We start from the raw sequence: 20939 nt of genomic DNA on the forward strand, positions 1-20939 counted from the left end.
AGATCTTGACATTTGGGCATTGAAGTTGCTGGGATTTATAGTTCACCTACAATCAAAGGGAATTCAGAACTCCACCAATGATAGAATTGGGCCAAACTTCCAATAGAGAACCCCATGACCAACAGAAAATACTGTGTTTTCTGATGATCTTTGGTGACCCATTTGACACCCCCCCCCCGTGTCCCGACCCCAAGGTTGAGAAACGCTGCCCTAGTTGATGGAAGAAGGGGACTACAACTCCCGGCATGCAACGCTCCTTCCTGCTTCCCTCCGCCGAGACGTCATTTCCGGCATCCGTTGTCTCCGCTCGTTGAGTGCGGGCACGCGGCCGCTCAGAACGTTGGAGTAACGGCCTTCCACGCTTCGCCGTCGCCATGGTGAGTCCCGGGCCTTCCTGCCTTCCTCGCTGCGTGGCGGCAGGGAGAGGGCGCGCCCGCTCGTCCCTTCGTTCTTTCCTTCGGAAGGGGCTCAGCAGGAAGGAGGCAGGGAGGGCCGAAGGTTCTAGAAGGGTCTAAAGGGAGGAGGAAGGAGCCAGGAGCCGGTCCCGCTCTACTCCTCGCGTGCCTCTCCAAAAATGAGGGGCTCTCGCGCGCTGGGAAACAAGGCAAGGCTCTCCTGTGGGCCTTGCCCTTCCTTTCTTCCAGTCCCTCCCTCGCTTCCCCCTTCCTCACCCGAGACAAAGGCAGGCGCCGCTCCTGTGGTTTGGCTTAGTAGCATATAGGCCCGAAGCCTGAGATGGTCTCCCTTTCATCTGTAATGACTGTGTGCCCAGCACACTCAAATCCTCACATTGTCCACGCCCGGTTCTTCCCGGATTAAGGCCTGTTACACCAGGCATGGGCGAACATGGGCCCTCCAGGTGTTTTGGACCAACGCCCACCATTCCTGACATTCTCAGGCCTTTTTATATATATATATATATATATATATATATATATATATATATATATTTACTGTATTTGTATTCCGCCTTTCTCAGCCTGTAGACGACTCAAGGCGGTCAACAGGGCAAAAATTCAATGCTTACATTGTTATAAATACAATTAAAAGCATATAATAAAAACTAAACAAATCAATACAATATACATTCATAGTGTCTCCTTGTTAAAAACGTTGTCCGGACTCATTGTCCAGTCGTTCCATTTTCCTATGTCAGTTACTCTGCATTTGCAAATGCTTGTTCAAAAAGCCACGTCTTGACTTTTTCCGGAAAGTTAAAAGGGAGGTGGCCGATCTAATATCTATAGGGAGGGTGTTCCACAGCTGAGGGGCCACCACCAAGAAGGCCCTGTCTCTCATCTCACTTAGTGGCTGAGGGGGAAAAGGAAATGACCTGAGGTGTTAGGAATGGTGGGAGCTGAAGTCCAAAAACTATAGCTAAATGTGCTACAGCAGTGGTTCTCAACCTGTGGGTCCCCAGATGTTTGGCCTTCAACTCCCAGAAAACTTCACAGCTGGTAAACTGGCTGGGATTTCTAGGAGTTGTAGGCCAAAACATCTGGGGATCCACAGGTTGAGAACAACTGTGCTACAGGATCTCCCACCAGAACAAAGTTTTTGCAGTTTAATCTATTTTTCCATGTTTTAATGTTAGACACCATAAGAAAACATAATAATAAGCTTTATTTATATCCCACCCGGAGCCCCTAGTGGCACAGTGGGTTAAACTATTGAGCTGCTAAACTTGCTGACCAAAAGGTTGGCGGTTCAAATCCTAGGAGTGGGATGAGCTCCTGCTGTTAGCCCCAGTTTCTGCCAACCTAGTAGTTCAAAAATATGCAGCTGTGAGTGGATCAACAGGTACCGCTTCTGCTAGAAGGTAACGGCACTCCATGCAGTTATGCTGGCCACATGACCTTGGAGGCATCTACGGACAATGTCGGCTCTTCATAGATTTAACGTCAAGGAGTAACCTTTACCTTTTATTTCCTACTCCCTCCCTGGAGGGACTTAAAGTGGTTTACAACAAAACAAACAAATACAATATATATTATAACACAACCAATATTCACATATCAGTTAATAAAACAGTATAAAACAATACTATAAACATAAATAAAAACAATTTAAAAGACTATGAGACCTTCTAAAACTAGTGTGTAAGGCCATTTAAAACCAGTCATTCCTATGATCTAAGTATCCGGGCTATAAATTATAGTTCTAATAACCATTAAAATCCTGTCCAATAGGGTGGTAGATACTTTTAGAAATGACATTTATAACCCAGGAACAAAAATAATGTAACATAATGTTTTTGTTGTTGTTAGGGTATATACACCCAGGTATGCATTTTCTTTATGGCTCTTTCTTTCTTTCCTTTCTTTCCTTCATACACTCTTCTCTCTTTTCTTCCAGTCTTTCATTTATCTCTTACTTTTCCTCATACACTTTTCTTCTTCCCTCCCTCTTCCATTCTTTCTTTCTCTGTCCCTCCCCTCTTACCTTTCCCCTATCCTTTCTCAACTTTCCTCAATCCTTTTCCTTTCCCCCCTTCATTTCCTTCTCCTTTCCCTTCCTTTTTCCGCCTTCGTTCTTTCGCCTCATACACATGCCACCTAGCAACAGCCAAGCTGTTGTGCTCCCTTTCTTTCCCAGTCACGTCATAGAGGGCCACTTCACCTAGCCACACCCAGTCAGCTCTGTTGCTTTTCTTTCCCGCAGACTTGGGCCTGAAAGGGGTGGCTTTGTTACTTCAGACCCCTCAATTATCTTAAGTTGGATCATGAAGTGTACATATGCCAAGTTTGGTCCAGATCCATCATGCCATGAGGAGCCTTTGGAGTACGAACAAAACAACAAACATACATACAGATACTGACTTATATGTGAGATAATACTATATTTATCTGTAGCTCTGTGATTTTTTATCGCTGTTATTTAGACACAAAGTGGCTCACAACAATGGGAAAGCAATACAATTTAATATCTCCAGCATGTAAATATTAAAATAGATTGAAACATACATCACTCATAACATTAAAAAAACAGTTAAATACTAAAAGTACTACACAGCACCTTCGTGGTTTATTCTTCGCAACTCTTCCTGTTTATATCAAATGCACACTCCATTCTGACTCCAGTTGAGGGTCTCTTAATGGGAAAGCCAAACTGCTCCAAAATTGTTTCCATAAGTGGTTGATATAGTGACATCTTTGCTTTCTGATGGTTCAGTGTACACAGAATCCATCTTGTGCACCACATTGGGCCCCATATCCAGAACTAATGACACAATCTCAATTTCCCAGGGCGAAATGCCATGGAATCTTGGGATGTGCAGTTTGGAGATGCACCAACACTCTTTGGAAGAGAAAGCCTTGAAAAAGTACAACTCCCAGAATTCAGTAATATTGAGCCAGGGCAGTTAAAGAGGTGAACTATATTAAGTGTAGATATACCCCAAGATATTGCATTATGTATCTGCAGATATTCCAAAATTCAAAACACTTCATATCCCAATCATTTTCAAGAAGGAAGACTCAACCCACAATACAGAAATGTATATCCTGCAGATTTCAATCTCCCTGTTTCCTGTTGCCACTTTATACTTTAAAAGTTTGGGAGCTATAGAAGGGCTATATCCAGGAGGCCTGTTCAGTCTGTTCTTTGTCTTCCTCTTTCTGTCTGAAGTAGCATTACTGGGAAACATAGGAAAAAAAGATTTTTTTATTTTATATTAGCTGAGGTAAAATTCCCAAGGTTGGAGAAGCAAGATCCATGTTATCTGCTAAATAGAGGCTTGTATTTAGACCCAATCTTGAGACCATGGATGCATCTGCACTGTGCAGTTAATGCAGTTTGATACCACTTTAGCTTCCATGGTTCAGTGCTATAGAATTAGTTTTACAAGGTCTCTAGCCTTCTCTATGAAAAGCTCCTGGTGCCTCACCAAACTGAAAAAGACTCCAGGATATTGAGCCATGGTGGTTGAAATGATGTCAAATTGCATTAATTCACAGTATATGTGAAGTCAGTCCTAATTCCATTTGTAATGCAACTTTCCTCTGCATAGTTCACTCTGAAAGACTCAGAATACCATATATAACTATGATAGCAAATAAGTGGCAAAATAGAATTATTTTATGTACGCAAAACTTAAAAATAGGTTGACATCCTATCCTTCAACCTAACAAGTTTAATTGAAATGTTAAATTGTAACTATGAGGTTAGATTCCACAAATATCATTTATCAAAAAATAATGTTGTAAAATGCAGTGTGTGGAATGACTGTAAGGGCAATTCTAAGATACTGGAGGTTCCCCTTCCGTATTTTAGAAAACTATTTTGGAAGGATAGGAAAAACTTCAGAGCAGATGCTTGGACAACACGGGGGAGCTCCAGAGAAAAGAGGAGGGGAAGAAGGTCCTGCAGTGTCAGCAGGTGTTTGTGAGTGTGGTTATGGATGGAGGCATAGATATTATTTGACAATATATCTCAAAAATAATTGCTTGCTATGTGTTGAATGTTGTAATTATAGGCATCCCTGTCGTTAGCTCCTGTGAACATATTCAAGGCTGGTGCTGATGAGGAGAGAGCAGAAACAGCCCGCTTGGTAAGTTTACCCTTACCTCTAAAATCTGGAACTATAGTTGGGCATTAATGTCTTTGATTAATTACAAATGAACAGTCTGAATCTCTTCTGATGGAGTAATGTATATACTTTTTCCTTACGCTATTTCAGTCCTCTTTCATTGGGGCCATTGCCATTGGAGACCTTGTCAAAAGCACTTTGGGGCCTAAAGGAATGGTAAGATATTACTGCATTTGGAAATATATAGCTTTTGTCAGTGTTACCATGTTAGGTGTTTAATATTGCTAAATGTCGATTTGTAGGACAAGATACTTCTGAGTACTGGAAGAGAAGGTACAGTGACGGTAACCAATGATGGAGCAACAATCTTGAAAGCTATTGGAGTTGACAATCCTGCAGCCAAGATTTTAGTTGGTATGTTTGATTGAACATATAGTTAGAATATGTTGTTACAGTGAGTGATGTAAAAAGGTTTAGCATACACATGTTCTCCTATTGCAGTGATTCTCAACCTGTGGGCCCCCAGATGTTTTGGCCTTCAACTCCTTGAAATCCTAACAGCTGATAAACTGCCTGAGATTTCTGGGAGTAGTAGGCCAAAACACCAGAGGACCTACAGATTGAGAACTAGTGTCCTAGCAACTCCTCAGTCTGATATTGCCAACTGTACTTTTAATCTGCAATAAATCAACCAAATTAATATTCTGAGAAAATCTGGATATGCAAGTCAATTTCTGTAGAATTCTACTTTTGCTTGTCATGCAGTGAAGTGTAAGTTATGTGTGAACTTCTGTTTTAGAAGAATTTAGTTTCTTATTTTTGCGTATGCAGCAAACCAGGAATGCTGTATAAAAATTCTGTAACAAAGTTGATATTATGGCATTTTTTTACAGATATGTCCAAAGTTCAGGATGATGAAGTTGGTGATGGAACAACCTCAGTAACGGTTTTAGCAGCTGAATTGCTAAGGGTAATAAAATACTTTAATATATTATGGCATATCTTTATATATTTATTTCATATTTCTTTATATGGCACTACTGTGTTGATATAGATCAAAATAATAACACAGCTTTTATAATTAATGTCCGGAATTCTGTATATCCTTGCTTTTCCAACATGCTTTACCAGGCAGCCAGATCAGACATAAGATGTTTGTTGAGCTGACAATACACTGTCTAAGGCATTATATGGCATTGTAGATGGAGTTAGTGGTTAGGGAACTGATTGTTCTCCTGTAACTTCAATACTGAATTCTTGCCAATCATTTCAAAAATTGGATGTTGAATTCTTGAACTATTATAATTTTAATTTTGAGAATAAATTCATTTAATTGAAAACAAATCCATTATTTTAGTTTGTGATTTGCCACTGCATAACATGAGGTGTGATGTTTCTGTAAAAGTAGTGGCACTGAATTTGAAAAGAGTTGCTTGCTGCACTGAGAACTGAATTCTTGCCAATCATTTCAAAAATTGGATGTTGAATTCTTGAACTATTATAATTTTAATTTTTAGAATAAATTCATTTAATTGAAAACAAATCCATTATTTTAGTTTGTGATTTGCCACTGCATAACATGAGGTGTGATGTTTCTGTAAAAGTAGTGGCACTGAATTTGAAAAGAGTTGCTTGCTGCACTGAGAAATGTAAATGAATACAAAGCATAGCCAATGTTAGTACCTTCCTGTTGATTAAAATAACACCATTGGCTTTTGTTAGTCAGTATTCCAGACAACATTGGAAGGCTAAGGAAGGAAGGATTCCTAAAGCATTGAAACAATGTGCTGTGACAAAACTGAACAATTAGAAGCATTTGCTTGTTGGCAATAGCATTTCATTCGTAATTTAGGCTAATGTAAACTGTTCTCATTTTTAGGAGGCAGAACTCTTGATTGCAAGAAAGATCCATCCTCAAACCATCATTGCAGGGTGGAGAGACGCCACAAAAGCAGCAAGAGATGCCTTGGTGAAATCTGCTGTGGATCACAGGTTAGTTTGTGAAGCAGGTTTGGAGAATTTATCATTCTCAAATACAGTAGAAGGGTGGATCTCTGCAGCGATAGGAGGGAAGAGCTGTTAGCATTTGTTAGCAGAATGCTAATTTTATTTGTGAAATAATGATTTTGTGTTGATCTGATGTTTTCATATTGTTCTGTTATTGCACAGCTGGAAAATTGGTGGCAAAATATTTCCAAATTATTATTATTATTATTATTGATGCCCTTTTTTTCTCTCTGAAGAAAGAGACTCAACGCGTCTCACAATAAAACCAATACAGTACAATTAAAACTTAAAATTATACAAACATTAAAATGGAATTAAACAGTATTAAAAATAAGCAGTTTAAACCAATTAACATTTGTTGTTGTTTTTGTTGTTGTTGTGTAACATATCCCTGTAGAGAGATAAAATATTTATTTTTGGTCCATCCAAGTCCTTCAAGGTAAATAATTACAAGGTTTTTTGAAATAAAAAAAAATGATGAAGGCAGTGGATGTATGATGGTGTAAAAAGTTATCTTCTGACTTGCTAGATGCCTAATTTGGGAATTCCTGATTTTTAAAGATTTTACATTGCTTATTTTCTTACATGAAATCTTCCTGTTCATAGTGTTCAGAATGTCTCCACCCTTTGATTCAATAGTATTCTAGACTATAAGTTTATTTGAATTCCCTCACTCTGCTAAATATCATGGAGGAAAAGGAAAGGTGCATCCAATTCCAGAAAAACAAATTCTGCTATAAGGCTAATTATTCATGAATTTGAAATAATGGAAGATTCAGCATTTCACAACAGTAATGCAACGTGTAATTTAATTGCTTCATCCTGGAAAGCTGGCATCAGACATCAGAATGATATATGAATCCCGGGGTCCAAAATGCATAAGTTATAGCATACCCAAAACATCGTCAAGCTTCCTGGGATTGTTTCTGATACAGGAAATGCTCAGGTTCTCTTGTGTCACATTAGCAGTTTGTGAGGTTTGCATAATTGACTGTGGTTGAAAAATGAAGAATCAGATGTCGTGCTCTTACATAGTGAGATTACTGTGTGATTTTTTGGATCCGTGTTTTATTGCACATCTCAGAACTTTCGTTGAGTTTGTCTTTTCTGCTTTTCAGTGAAAATGAAGAACAGTTTCATCAAGATTTGATGAATATTGCAGAGACGACCCTCTCTTCAAAGCTGCTTACTCATCACAAAGCTCACTTTGCAAAACTTGCAGTGGATGCTATCCTCAGGCTGAAGGGCTCTGGTAACCTGGAAGCTATTCATGTCATCAAGAAACTTGGAGGAAGTCTAATAGATTCTTATTTAGACGAAGGTACCTCTCTTTTTTATTTATTGACAATCATTTCAGTAGCCTGTGTGTCACAATAAGATGAATCTGCATGAACTGTGATGTAATTTAGATGAACAAAACTCCCACTGAAAAAAGTGTAAATCCATTGATTACTGAAAGGAAGCCTTAGCATTTCCATATTCACTTAGTCTTGATTAAATTGAAAAATACATTTTTTCTTAATGTTTTACTTTCAGAAAAAGGTGCCTGAAATACTCCCAATTTTAAAAAGTTTTTGTCATTTGTTGTGTATACCCATTCATATAAAAGAGAAGTGTGACCAGGTCTCTGTAATGGAGGAAAAGGTCCAGTCTTGGGGAGAGTTTCTTTTTTCCATTTCTGATGCGTTATATCTAAATAACAGCAAAAGTTTTGACGATGAGATAGTTTGTGACCTCATACATTGATATAGGTATCTTTTTGCCTTTCAGTGTCTTTATTGCTATAACAAGGTCTAATCTTTTTTTCCAGGTTTTCTCTTAGACAAAAAAATTGGAGTCAACCAGCCAAAAAGAATTGAAAATGCAAAAATACTTATTGCAAATACTGGCATGGATACAGATAAAATTAAGGTAAGTGGATCATCCTTATGGGCAGTATGTTTTTTCTAGTGTAGTCAAAGTTAACTTGTAAAATTAATATTGCCATTTTTCTAATTTGATTTAGATATTTGGCTCCCGTGTAAGAGTGGATTCCACAGCAAAGGTAGCAGAAATAGAACAAGCAGAGAAAGAGAAAATGAAGGAGAAGGTTGAGCGTATTCTCAAGCATGGAATAAATTGTTTTATCAACAGGTATGTCTTCTGCTGTAAAATGTTTAGAAATTATTGTTTACTCTTCAGAGCCTTTGCTGACAACTTTTCTGCTGCATAATATAATTATGTCTGTACATGTATTACCAGATAATGCCTTGTGGAGAGGGCTGTCTCTTTTGCCTGAGTAACATTTTTAGATGTCTTTCTAACATTTAAGAAACTTCTCTTTCTGCGTAATATGATACTTTATTGCTGTATCCTGCAGAAAGTTTCATATTTTTGTTTAATTTTATTTGATCAATATAGGCTGTGTTCTGCATGTTCTTACTTGTGTTGGAAATGTTCTCTCCTCAATCAAATATTGGAGGGTAATTGTATTGATCAGTATTGGTAGTGATGGCAATATGAAGCCACTAGCATTGTTATGTGTTTGAACATAATCTTCTGGTGCGTGGGATAGGGCTGTCAATCTTAGAGCCTTCTTAAGGAATTCCTCAAAGCATCCATCTGGCTACTGAGGAAACAGGTGATAAGAATAAACCATGGAAGCTAGGGATTGGCAACATGGAACTGTTTAAACCTTTTACCAAATCACTGATAGTTGAGGCTTAAGGGAGAGCCAACCTATAGAGGTTGCCTTTCCTCAACTAGATGGATCATTTGTCTAATCAGTTAGGGCTTTTAAAAATTATCCCCAGGCATTTCAAGGGGAGCCTTGATTTAAAATTTGGGAAACTTCCCAAATTTTTGAGGAACAGTCGTATTCTTTGTTTCCAGAGGTTCTGGTCTTCTGCCTCATTATTAAGAACACATTTTAATTACAGGCAACTTATTTACAACTACCCAGAACAGATGTTTGCCGCTGCCGGTGTTATGGCTATTGAACATGCAGATTTTGCTGGAGTTGAACGTCTGGCTCTCGTTACAGGTAGAAATGAAGAATAACGTACTATAGAATTGATGTTGAACCTTTGCCTTGCATTTGCAGTCATTTTTAATTTAGGTTGAACTAGTAGGGTGAAAGTGGAATTTATTATAAAGAAGGTAATACATGAATACATCATACATTTAAAAGTGTAATAAAAAACAGGCTCTCTAACCCGCTTATGTGGTATGGGATGAGCCTTTATTTGTGTGAAAGACACCAGCTTGGGGTTAGACAACTGTAGGTGGAATTCCTGAGCAATGGGCTTTCCTGTCTCTTCCTGTTGCACCCATGAGCATTCTTCTAGAAGCCTACTTTGAGGTTGGGGGACATTCCTGAATATGATTTTGTCACATAATGACTAAAAGGGAGATGTCTGAGGCAGGTGCTTGAAAAATAGTCTGAATTTTTCTAAGGAAGTCTCTCCATAATTCCTATAACTTTAAACACCAATCTAATCTAAAAAGCTTGAATTTGAGAAGACAAGCTGATTAGGAACCAAAAAGTTCATCTCTGGATGGTGACGAGTACTTTCTGCCCATCTCAGCCACTGGTTACCACTACTTGTGCTGACATAATTATGCTGGCCAGTAGGATTTTGATTTCAGAATGTCCACTCTTGTCTTTGTGTGTGCTGAAGTATCTTTCACTTACACAAAATGTTCTCTAGATGCGAGGTATCCATAAGCAGTACTGTCATAGTACAGAATATGCTATATGTTTTGGGGCTTGCAGGAAATTATTATGGGAGATGTTGTAAAGACTTGTGAATATCTGAGAACCCATGTTGAATCATCATCATAACCATTATCTAAACTAACTGAAAGGTAACATAGCTAGATTAAAGAAGTGTCTTAAAGCTGGCATAGGAAACTATAACAGCTAGAAGCCAAGCTATGCCAAATACATGTTTTATATCATTGCATAACAATATATGTTGTCATTTATATTTCTACTTAGAAATTAACCTGCCTCAAACTTTTTCACACTAATCAAAATGGTTTTCATTGACTTATATTCTCAGGCGGCGAAATTGCTTCAACTTTTGATCATCCAGAACTAGTAAAGCTAGGAAGCTGTAAGCTGATTGAAGAAGTAATGATTGGTGAAGATAAACTGATTCATTTCTCTGGAGTTGCTATGGGTAGGTTCTGCTACAAAGTGTTGTTCAGAGTGACCGTATACTCCAGGAAGAATGTGTCAAGGAGAAAATACAAAAACAATGTAAAAACAGTGCGCCTTGAAATTACTGTCAAAGCCGACCAGTCAGGAATTGACATCTCCAACCACACAAAGCAACCATCAGTGAACTTAAGATAATGGTGGTATTCCTCCCACCTAGTATATGTATACCCATTATACCTCATAATCTGTCCAGTCTATTAACTCTAGGCAGGAGTTTGCTTCCTTTTTTGTTTTTTGCACTTTAGTTTTAGAATACAACATTCAAAACAAAAGGAAACCCCAAAAGAACACAGCATTCATATGGTAGCTCTTTCAGCAAAAGTATGCCACACTCTTTGTGGCTTAAATTGGTTTTCAGCAGAATATGCTCTGATGTTTGAGGACATAGTTTGGAATGTCTTATACCATATATGTAAAGAGGCAGATTTTTCATGGACCAACCTGTCTTTTCAGATCTCTGCTTCCGCCTTTCCTATTACCTAACAGGCTTATGCTGCAAAGCAATGTCCTAGTGCACCTTGTTGTCCCCCTTTCCTCTTCCCCTCTTTGATCCTCTGACCCAACTGACTGCTTTGTGCACTCTGCAATAGCATCCATCATGCCTATCCAACCTATTTGGTCCAAGCCTGCAGTATGAGTAGAGAATTGAGTTGAGGTTGCACACCACAAACCAATTGTTCTGCTCACCCCGTTTCCTTGATAAAGCCTAGATGTTATAAGAGTGGGAAAAGGATCCCAGCCACTCTTTATTAATGAAGGAACAGTGGCAGCCTTTACACAGAAGTATTTGGGATGAAGGTGATTCGAAAAAGCAAAGAGGAGTGACAGTTGAAAGCACAGGGATTTTGTGCATTGGAAAGCAACTAAACAGCCATTGGGGTGACAAGTGTATTGTGCTTTCTTGTCCCAGCTCCATCTTAGAAGAATGCTTTCACCTATTAAGGGAACAGTCTGCCATGAAGTGGATAAGGATAGAAAAGCCTGCAGGAAACAGATTGGTTATCAGGTCCCCAGAAGAGTGGCCTGCAGGATCCTGACCACATATCACCTGAAACATTTGTAGCCTTCCTCCTGGTTGAAATAGTATGAGGTGTGGGAAGGATGTGCTGTTACATCTAGGCGGGTATTGTGTAGCTCAGGATTTCAGGCATTCTTGACATAGCATGAGACCTCGTTGCAAGATAAACATCATGCATGCAGCAGAAATTCATATGGATCTATTAATAGGAGACCTGGGATTTCTGCTGTGCAACTGTTGATTTAATTGGAAGTGTTTTCAAACTCCTTTTGCCATTTTTCACTTGTTAGGTGAAGCTTGCACCATTGTTCTGCGTGGTGCAACACAACAGATCCTTGATGAAGCAGAACGATCACTGCATGATGCGCTGTGTGTTCTTGCCCAGACTGTAAAAGATACCAGGACTGTTTATGGAGGAGGTGAGTATACAGTCTTCTTTATTTCTACTTCCTTTAACAATGCAGAGATTATCATTAACAATTCATGTTATAATTTTCAGGCTGTTCAGAGATGCTGATGGCTAATGCTGTGATGGAGCTTGCAAAAAGAACGCCGGGCAAAGAATCATTAGCAATGGAGTCATTTGCTAAGGCCCTGAGTACGGTAAGCAGAAGTCGTTTAGTATAATGAATTGAAGTAGTGCAAAAATTAAAAAGTAATAAGGAAGAGAAGAAACGGAGTGATCTTTGATATGCTTGTTTGTTTCCTCTGGCTATTGTTTGCAAAACTCTGAGGGACTTAAGTCTGCAGGACTGAGTCTAGTTTAACCGTTCATTACCTTTCTGAAGACCCTTCACGTGTTTACTTCAGTTTGACTGGTCCTTTACATTGCATTTTTAAAAACAATTCTGAAACACAGTCCAAAATACACAATTTGCAACATGTGTCTGACTTTCCCCCCTTCTTACTCTTAGCATTTGTCTCAAGCATTCAAGAAAAAAAATCTGTGGGTGTCAGCTAATCAGTTAATCCACCTTTTAACTCTTATTGGTTGATTTAACAGTTTGTGTATTACCTGAGCCACAGTGGCTACTAGAAAGTACCTGCTTAGTAAATATACATAAGACTTTAAAATAATTATGTTTAGTAAGTTGATATTCTGCATTCCTTGAGATTTGTGTCTGCTTTGTAAATGGTGTGTTTCCATCAGGACTGTATTTTGTATTGCTTTAAATGAATTATGAAATTGTTCATAGAAATGTTATAAATTTAATGACAATATATATGGTAATGAAAAGAATTGGGTTCCGTTCTAAGAATACATCTGCTGGGAGTATGTACACAGGTTCCAGGATTCATTGGTATTGCAAATATGTTATGAAGAATTTCAATGATTTGTGTGCACAACAGAAGAACTGGGGAATTGGTTTTCAGATTTCAAATCAGATAAATATTAATTTTATTAGATCAGATATATATAGATGCAACCACTTAGTAATCTTTTTTATCTTCATGTCTCCTATATCTTGAAGTTGTACATAAATACAAAGCCATGCCAGAGAAGCTGAGTTAATGTCTGTGATTCAAAATAATTGATAAAACTTAATACATATAGTTTTTCAATATATATGATTTTTTTTGTAATTGGCCAGCAGCACATTTTTCTTCTTTCAGCATATTCTAACGAACTATTTATTTTGTTAGCTTCCCACCATCATAGCTGATAATGCTGGCTATGACAGTGCGGATCTAGTTTCTCAACTTCGAGCTGCTCACATTGAAGGAAAAGCTACTTGTGGACTTGGTGAGTTTTCCATATTGTTTGCTTTGCTTTTTAAAAGGCTGTATTGCTATGACTTGGTGCAGGAGTGATAGATCAAAATTTGGGTATAGCGTTTTAGGTGACTTGGAATACATGGGCTATTTCTGGTGTTAAAATTAGGCTGTTGAGAGGCAAATTGCTGCTGATGTGGTGAAAGTATTTATTTATTTATTTACAACATTTATATGCCTCCCTTCTCACCCTGAAGGGGACTCAGAGCAGCTTACAAGTCATATGTAAAAGTAGGCATTGCGATTTGTCTGAAAGGACTGTTAGCCATGTTTTAATGTTGTAAGATACAGGGTGAGGCAGCATAACTTCCTTTTTTCAAATTTTAATAAAACCCATTGTATGAATCATAATTTTTTATTTTATAATGTAGGCGCATACCTAAAGTTTTGTTTTACGTAGTTTTGAAGATCAAATTAGATAGGTGATGTCCCCATTCTCCATACACTGAGTAAACCGATTTCTGGCATTTGTCATGACTCTTGCCAGCATAGCAGGCATTATGTTGGCAATTTCTTCTTGGATGTTGGTCTTCAAATCTTGTAGGGTCCTTGGACAGTTCACATAAATATGGGATTTCAAAAAAACCCATAGAAAAAAAATCACAAGGGGCCAAATCTGGAGAGCGAGCCAGCCACTCCAAATCTGCTCGAAAAGTAGGCCTCAACGGCAAAAGCACGCTCCTCACTGATCCAACGCATGATGGCGACTGAACTGTGTCAAGACAAAACTTGATACTCCCGCCTCTCGAACGAGACCACTAGCGCTCTGCTACGTCTTCAACCAACTGAATGGCGTGCATTTAAAAAAAGGAAGTTATGCTGCCTCACCCTGTACTTTGATTTTGAATGTATGTTTCACAAATCTGAGTTCGATGATTCCTCTTCGAATAGACTTTAGCCCCATTGGGTTGCTGTGAGTTTTCCAGGCTGCATGGTCATGTTCCAAAAGCATTATTTCCTGATGTTTCACCTGCATTTATGGCAGGCATCCTCAGAAGTTGTGAGATCTCATAACCTCTGAGGATGCCTGCCATAGATGCAGGCGAAACATCAGGAAATAATGCTTCTGGAACATGGCCATTGGGTCTGGAAAATTCACAGTGATTCTGCCACAAAAGCCTTTGACAACACATTAGCTCCATTAACGTCTGCTTGTGTTGCTTGTTATGCTGATCATCATCAGCATTGAAATTAAAACAGTAGAATTAAAGCTAAACCAGAATTCAGAAATTTGCCACTATGTTTGGAATTTTACTAACTACAAAAGTCAGGAGGATAATTATTATAAAGACCAAGAAATAAGGAAAAACAGTTCTAAGACTCTTGGACTATTTGTACCAAAGTTACTTGCACAATATGTGGAGTTTTATTGATAATAACCTCACTTAATACACAGTTAGAAAACACAAAATAACAAATAAGATTTGTACCAATACATTTTAATGTCATTAAATTTTCCTTTATTTCTTTTATTTAATCTTCTTGAGACATGAGAGAGGGTGCCATTGCCGACATGGCCATTCTGGGAGTTGTTGAAAGCTTTCAAGTGAAACGTCAGGTTTTGCTTAGTGCTGCTGAAGCTGCAGAAGTTATTCTCCGTGTTGACGACATTATTAAAGCAGCTCCAAGGTAAAACAGTCTTTTCCTACTTCTTAGAAGAGTTTGTTCAAACATAAAATACTCTGCCAGATTTGATTTGTGTTCTTAAAATATATGCTGATTATCGTTTAAAGGTGCATGAAATTTACCTTTTGATCTTTACTAACTAATTATAAACAAACAGTTGTAGATTAATTCTAAAAGTGTAACCTATACCCTTGAGTTCACATTGTTGTCTTATTAAATTCTGTTTTTTCAGGAAACGAGTCCCAGATCGTTACCCATGTTGAGTAATCTGTCGCCAACGTGAACACATGGACCAGCAGTTTGCAAGACGTTACTTTGCTTGTAACAGATTACAGAGTAAAGGGCTGTCATATCTAGCACTGACATGCAATTAGTCTTTTAGTTTAACTTATATTGTTTTTCAAGACCAATTTGTTCTCAATTGTATAACGTCAGTATTTCCCCACCGTCTTCTTTGCGTAGTACTCTGTAATAAAAGGTTCATACATATATATGCTACTGTGGAAGTAGTGCTTTTCCTTCCAATGTATCAAAATATGATTAACTGTGAAATGTTAGGAAAAGAATATGAACAATTGGCATCACATGAACAGAGTTTAATGCTGGCATTTAAGAATTGGATCCTTTAACATTGTATGAAGATAATACAAACCACTAATGTTTCCACTATTTTGGCTCTTGTACTGGATCACAGCAAAGACAAACTAGTCTGAGACCTAGTTGATTCAAGAGGGAAGAAATCTGGTAATTGTCTTCAGAATTTTGAAAATAGCAGATGGTATATGCATTACAGAACATGATTATTTTGTGACAGTTTGAACATTAAGGTATTTTATCACAGGATTTTGAGACTCTTGTCAGCTTTTTTAGATTTGTGAAGTAAGTTGGGCCAGCTAGTGGAAAAATAGCTCACAGAGACATTAAAAGAAAACGATATAAAAATACTTGGTGAAATTGGAATTAAGACTGCCCTTATGTTTCCTCTTTGTACATATTTCAACTCTGTCTACTTGGGCAAAACTCCTAAAGGAAAAAGCAGCATTAGCTACTCTTCTTGTTTGCCATCACATACAGAGTGTTCCTCCCCGTTTACATTAAGAAGAGCAGTCTTTTTAAGACAGTGGTTCTCAACCTGGGGTCCACAGATGTTTTTGGCCTTCAACTCCCAGAAATTCTAATAGCTTGTAAACTGGCTGGGATTTCTGGGAGTTGTAAGCCATAAACATCTGGGGACCCCAGGTTGAGAACCATTGTTTTAAGAGAATAAAACACAAATCAGACAAGAGAAATTGTAGCATTCAGTCCATCAGCATACTTCAGTTTTCAAAAGAATATTAGCTTTCCGAACCTGTATTTGTAAGCAAAAATTAGAAATAAATAAAAAGTAGAAATAGCTGGAGTAACATAATACTTAGTAACAGGTATCCCTGTGAAGTTCAATAGGAGTTACATATTTGCTACATTATTATACTGCTTTTTCAAGTGCACAATAATAACAGTGGTTCACAATCAAAAAATAATAACACCATCAAAATAATGCATGCACAATATCAAATTAGCTACAATGTGTTTGGTAACGCAGTAATAGCTTTGAAATGCCTCTGAAAAGACCCCAGGTTCAGGCTGTGGCTAGGAATCTTTTTGGTTAAAAACGTTCAGAGCTCCTCTCCATTAACTGGATGGCCATCTATCAGGAATGCTTTGAATGCAATTTTCCTCCTTAGCAGGGGGTTGGACTGGATGGCCCACGAGGCCTCTTCCAACTCTATGATTCTATAGCTTACTGAACTAAATGTAGAAATGCTCTTGGTATAGATTGGCTTTCTATGTTCATGGGTAGTTTTGCAAGAATAAAATCCCAGGAAGCTATTATTGAAAATGTGTAGGTAATGGTTGCTACCCTAACATATATGTGGAATTGCCAACAGTGTCTGTCTGGTAAATCTCAACTTATGGTTTGACACGAAAGTGTGAAGAGGATGAGGAGTCCTCAAACTAGGAAGCATATCAGACTGCAAAACTTAATTTTGGACTTAGCAGATAGATAACCAAATTCAGCTGCAAAACTAGTGTCTTCTATTAGCTGCAAAGCGTGCAGCAGCAGTCTGACTAGATGAAGCTTACACATAGAGATGATTGCAAATACATGATTTAAATGTCTTCCAGTAAGCTTTGTTGTGATTACAACCAACAGCTTTTAATTCCTTTATATCTCTTCCATTAACAACAGAAAAAGACCTTTGGTTAATATATAATATATATATGAGGAGCTATGGAGTTATATGGTAAGAAGTCTAAGATTGTGTCTGTACTGGGGTTTTTTTTTTTACCAGTTTATCTCCCCAAAGACTTATTTGAACTATAGCTTCATGGGAGAAGCAACAATTCTGTCAAGAAACCTCCACCAAAACTTAGTTACCTAAAGGAAAAGGATGATAGTTTTGCTATATTTTTGTCTCCCTCCTTTTGCCCAAGTTGGGACCCAAAATGGCTTAAAACAATTAAAAAATGTTTAAAATCCTCAACATAATATCAAACAAGAAAAAAATTAAAACCAGATTGAAACGTACATCATTAAACACACATTCACCAGCACAATGATTAGCAATATCCAGCTCATTGTGTAATACAGGGCTTACATTGCCACTCATCAAATGTTTGTTTGAATAGAGACCTTTTTGCTTGCCTAAAAAAGAAAGAAGGGAGAGTGCCAGCCTAACTTCAGAAAGAAACTCCAGAGCCAGGGGGCAGCCATTGGGAAGACCCTCTCCTGTTTCCCCACCAGATGTAACTGAAGGTGGTGGGACAGAGAAACCCCCCTCTGCAAATATCAATGAATATTCTGGATTGTGAGAGATGAGTATGGCCCTTCAAGCAACCTGGACTTGAGCCAAGTAAGGTTTTAAATATCATAATCAGCACTTTTGAGTTGGGCCTGGAGCCAGTGGAGTTGTTGCAACAAGGGAGTCGTGTGATCCCAGTTGTCAGCCCTTTAGTCATTTGGCTGTGGCTCTTTGGACCAATTGAAATTTACAAACGTTACAGGCAGCCCCACATAGAGTACATTACAATAGGTGTAACTAAGGCATGTGAAATGATGGCTTGATATGACCTCTCAAGGAACAGGCTCAGCTGGCACACAAGCTTTAACTGCAAGTGCACTCCTAGCTGTTGCTAAAATCTGGTCTTCCAGGCTCAGAGAGATCCATATGAAAACCTGACAATGTGAATCTGCATTGTTAGGGAGAGTGTTTTATTCAGCCTAGACCAAATCTCTATTCCCTGATCTGTCACCTGATCAGGGTCACCTTTCTTTTTTTGTCTGGATTACAATTTAGTTTGATGCTTCAGCATGTGGATGTTTTCCTTATAGGCTTTGATACCTTTTGTGAGTAATAGTACCTGAGCCCAAAGCCTCCCCAATCCAAAAATCGTGTTTAAATTTAAAAGTGTGTGACCAAACAAGTGTTCTCTACTTAAAGGCACAGAATAGTTCCAGAATAAACTGTTTAAACCACTGCAAGACAGTTTTCGATTCTTCGTCTCCCAATGCCCTAGTCTAACATTCAAACCACGACACCACACTGGCTTTCTTTTCAAATTTTACTGCTTTAGATTCCATTTGATCTAGCAAGGCAGTGGAGCTTCAAGATCTCTGTATATTATGGATTTCTCCCTACTGACTCATGTTAACACGATTTTGCTTCTGTATTTGGATTTTTAGAGAAATGGGAGATGCCTAAATAAGTTACCCCTGCTGGCTGATCGTTGTGTGCTTTTAAGTTTGTCTTGTCACTGAGACAGTTGCTCCAATTATTACCAAAACAATATGTAAACATATTGGTGAAGTCATGCATGCGCGATTGTGCAAGATTTTTGTCTGTAAAAGCAGAACCCACTCTCCTACTTTAAACACATAGTCTTTGACTGGTGCTCTACAGACTGGTTGAGGGAAACTCAATGACACACCACCAGTTCTGTGACCTTTGGTACCTGAGGTAGCTTCTGTTGCTCCTTACTTGGACCGTCTGAGAGATTGAGGAGGAGGAGGGAGAAGGGAATCAATATCCTCAGAACCTCTGTCCCTTTCCAGACCAGATCGCTTCCTTGGCTCAGGACTTTCCTCGGACCACCTCCCGACCCGATTAACCCCCTTTGCCACTTTGGGGGCATTTCTACAGGGGTTGTGGTCATAGATCACCAGTTTCAAGCTGCTGAGGTGTGTGAGGTTAGGGAAATCTTGGATGCCATTGCAATCCACATCAATCACTTCCAGAAAGGGCATGTGGAGGAGCACAGGGGGGAAACTGGCCAGTTGGTTGCCTGAAAGCCAAATGGTGCGCAGCTCCTTCAGGTACCGAAGCTGCCCAGGCAGGGAACGCAGAGCGTTGGATCCAACATGCAGGGTCTTGAGGTACCTCAACTCACAAACCACGCTGGGGAAATGGTACAGGCGATTAGATTCAATCCATAGGGTCTTGAGGTTTTTCAGCTGGCACAGCTCTGCCGGTAAATCTCCCAATTTGTTGTTGCCCAGATAAAGGATATTTAGTTCTTTCAAGGTGCAGACCACTGAAGGCAGCGTATGAAAATTGTTGAAATCCAGTGCCAGGATCTGGAGTTTCTGTAGCTGTTCCAGCTCAGGAGGTAGATGGCTCAGTTTGTTGTCGCTCAGGTACAGCTTGACCAGCTCTCGGAAAGAACAAACACACAAAGGAAACCGTCTCACTTGCCTGCTGCTCAGATCCACCATTTTATCAATTGGCATCTCTTCAAGGTCCCCTAAGATGAATTTCTGGCAGCTCTCAGAAGGGAAAAAGGAAATGATGGCAGTGAGCATATTTCCCATGCTAAAAACTTTGCAAAGTCGCAATGGATGTTGCTACCGGATTAATCAACCTGGCGGGTTGAGGAATCCGCCTGTCCTTTATCCTATGTGCTGTTCTGCTGGCATTTCCTCCTTTGCATTAAAATAGATACTTGGTTTACATAGCAACTATCATGACTCCCAAGAGCCCTGAAATGTTTCTGATAAGTGAATGAGTGTCTGCTGATGATAAATACAGGCAGTGCTTTAGAATAGCTTTCACGTATTCCAAGGACAGAAAACAATTGCACCAAAGTTGTTAAACAGTCTGCTGCTTAATCAGGAATATTTTCTAAAGGTTTCCTCCTATGTCCCCTGTTTAGGCACAGTGATTCATGTTACAGTTACATTCTGGTAATTTTAAAAGGTAATTTACCAGGTGGCCTTGAATATGTTGCCATCTACTTTCTGTATTTACATGGCTTCAAGTCACAGTGAATCCATAAGATTTGCAAGGCTTTCTTAGACAAATTGTATTATAAAATTCAGTTCCAGTGCCATGTAGCCAATGTACAGCAGGTATCTGTGCCTTTTCGCATTCTGTTTTCCAAATACCTATTTATTTATTTATTTATTTATTTATTTGCAATATTTCTAACTTGCCTTTCTCAAGCCCGAAGGCGACTCAAGACGGCTTACAACTTGGCAGCAATTCGTTGCCATTAAAATCCACAATATACAATTAAAATATTTAAAACAGCATTATAAAACCAATACAATACAAAATCCATTAAAAACATATAATAACCAATGTCTTCCTGTTAATCTCACTTTCCAGTAGCATCGTCTAAGCCATTGCATGTTTCAAACTTACATAGATGAGATTTTATGGACCACATTTTTTGGACTGATTTGGAGGACGTTTTAAACCTGGCAAACTGTTTTAAATATATATTTATTATCATTTTATGTAATT

At 38.6% G+C, this 20939-nt stretch overlaps 2 protein-coding genes across 2 annotated transcripts; one reads left to right on the plus strand and one right to left on the minus strand.

Annotated features, from left to right (window-relative positions):
• The first annotated feature begins 270 nt into the window (after positions 1-270).
• Positions 271-15647, plus strand: CCT2 (chaperonin containing TCP1 subunit 2). The gene is made up of 16 exons (XM_060777472.2): positions 271-377; positions 4475-4549; positions 4679-4744; positions 4831-4942; positions 5422-5498; positions 6408-6520; positions 7654-7856; positions 8346-8446; positions 8541-8668; positions 9454-9557; positions 10579-10698; positions 12048-12176; positions 12257-12360; positions 13402-13501; positions 15018-15159; positions 15389-15647. Exons 1-16 carry the CDS (start codon positions 375-377, stop codon positions 15417-15419), a joined length of 1608 nt encoding a protein of 535 aa, XP_060633455.1. The 5' UTR covers positions 271-374; the 3' UTR covers positions 15420-15647.
• A 3524-nt stretch (positions 15648-19171) lies between these two features.
• LRRC10 (leucine rich repeat containing 10) lies at positions 19172-20005 on the minus strand. The gene has a single exon (XM_060777473.2). It carries the CDS (start codon positions 20003-20005, stop codon positions 19172-19174), a length of 834 nt encoding a protein of 277 aa, XP_060633456.1.
• Positions 20006-20939: the final 934 nt, after the last annotated feature.

Source organism: Anolis sagrei, chromosome 5 (assembly GCF_037176765.1).
Source record: "Anolis sagrei isolate rAnoSag1 chromosome 5, rAnoSag1.mat, whole genome shotgun sequence".
Taxonomy (NCBI): domain Eukaryota; kingdom Metazoa; phylum Chordata; class Lepidosauria; order Squamata; family Dactyloidae; genus Anolis; species Anolis sagrei.

Coding starts and splice junctions, on each gene's coding strand:
- LRRC10 (XM_060777473.2), bottom strand. CDS start 20,005: ATGGGAAATATGCTCACTGCCATCATTTCCTTTTTCCCTTCTGAGAGC.
- CCT2 (XM_060777472.2), top strand. Junction 10,699..12,047: donor TTTCTCTGGAGTTGCTATGG/GTAGGTTCTGCT, acceptor TTCACTTGTTAG/GTGAAGCTTGCACCATTGTT. Junction 12,177..12,256: donor CAGGACTGTTTATGGAGGAG/GTGAGTATACAG, acceptor TATAATTTTCAG/GCTGTTCAGAGATGCTGATG.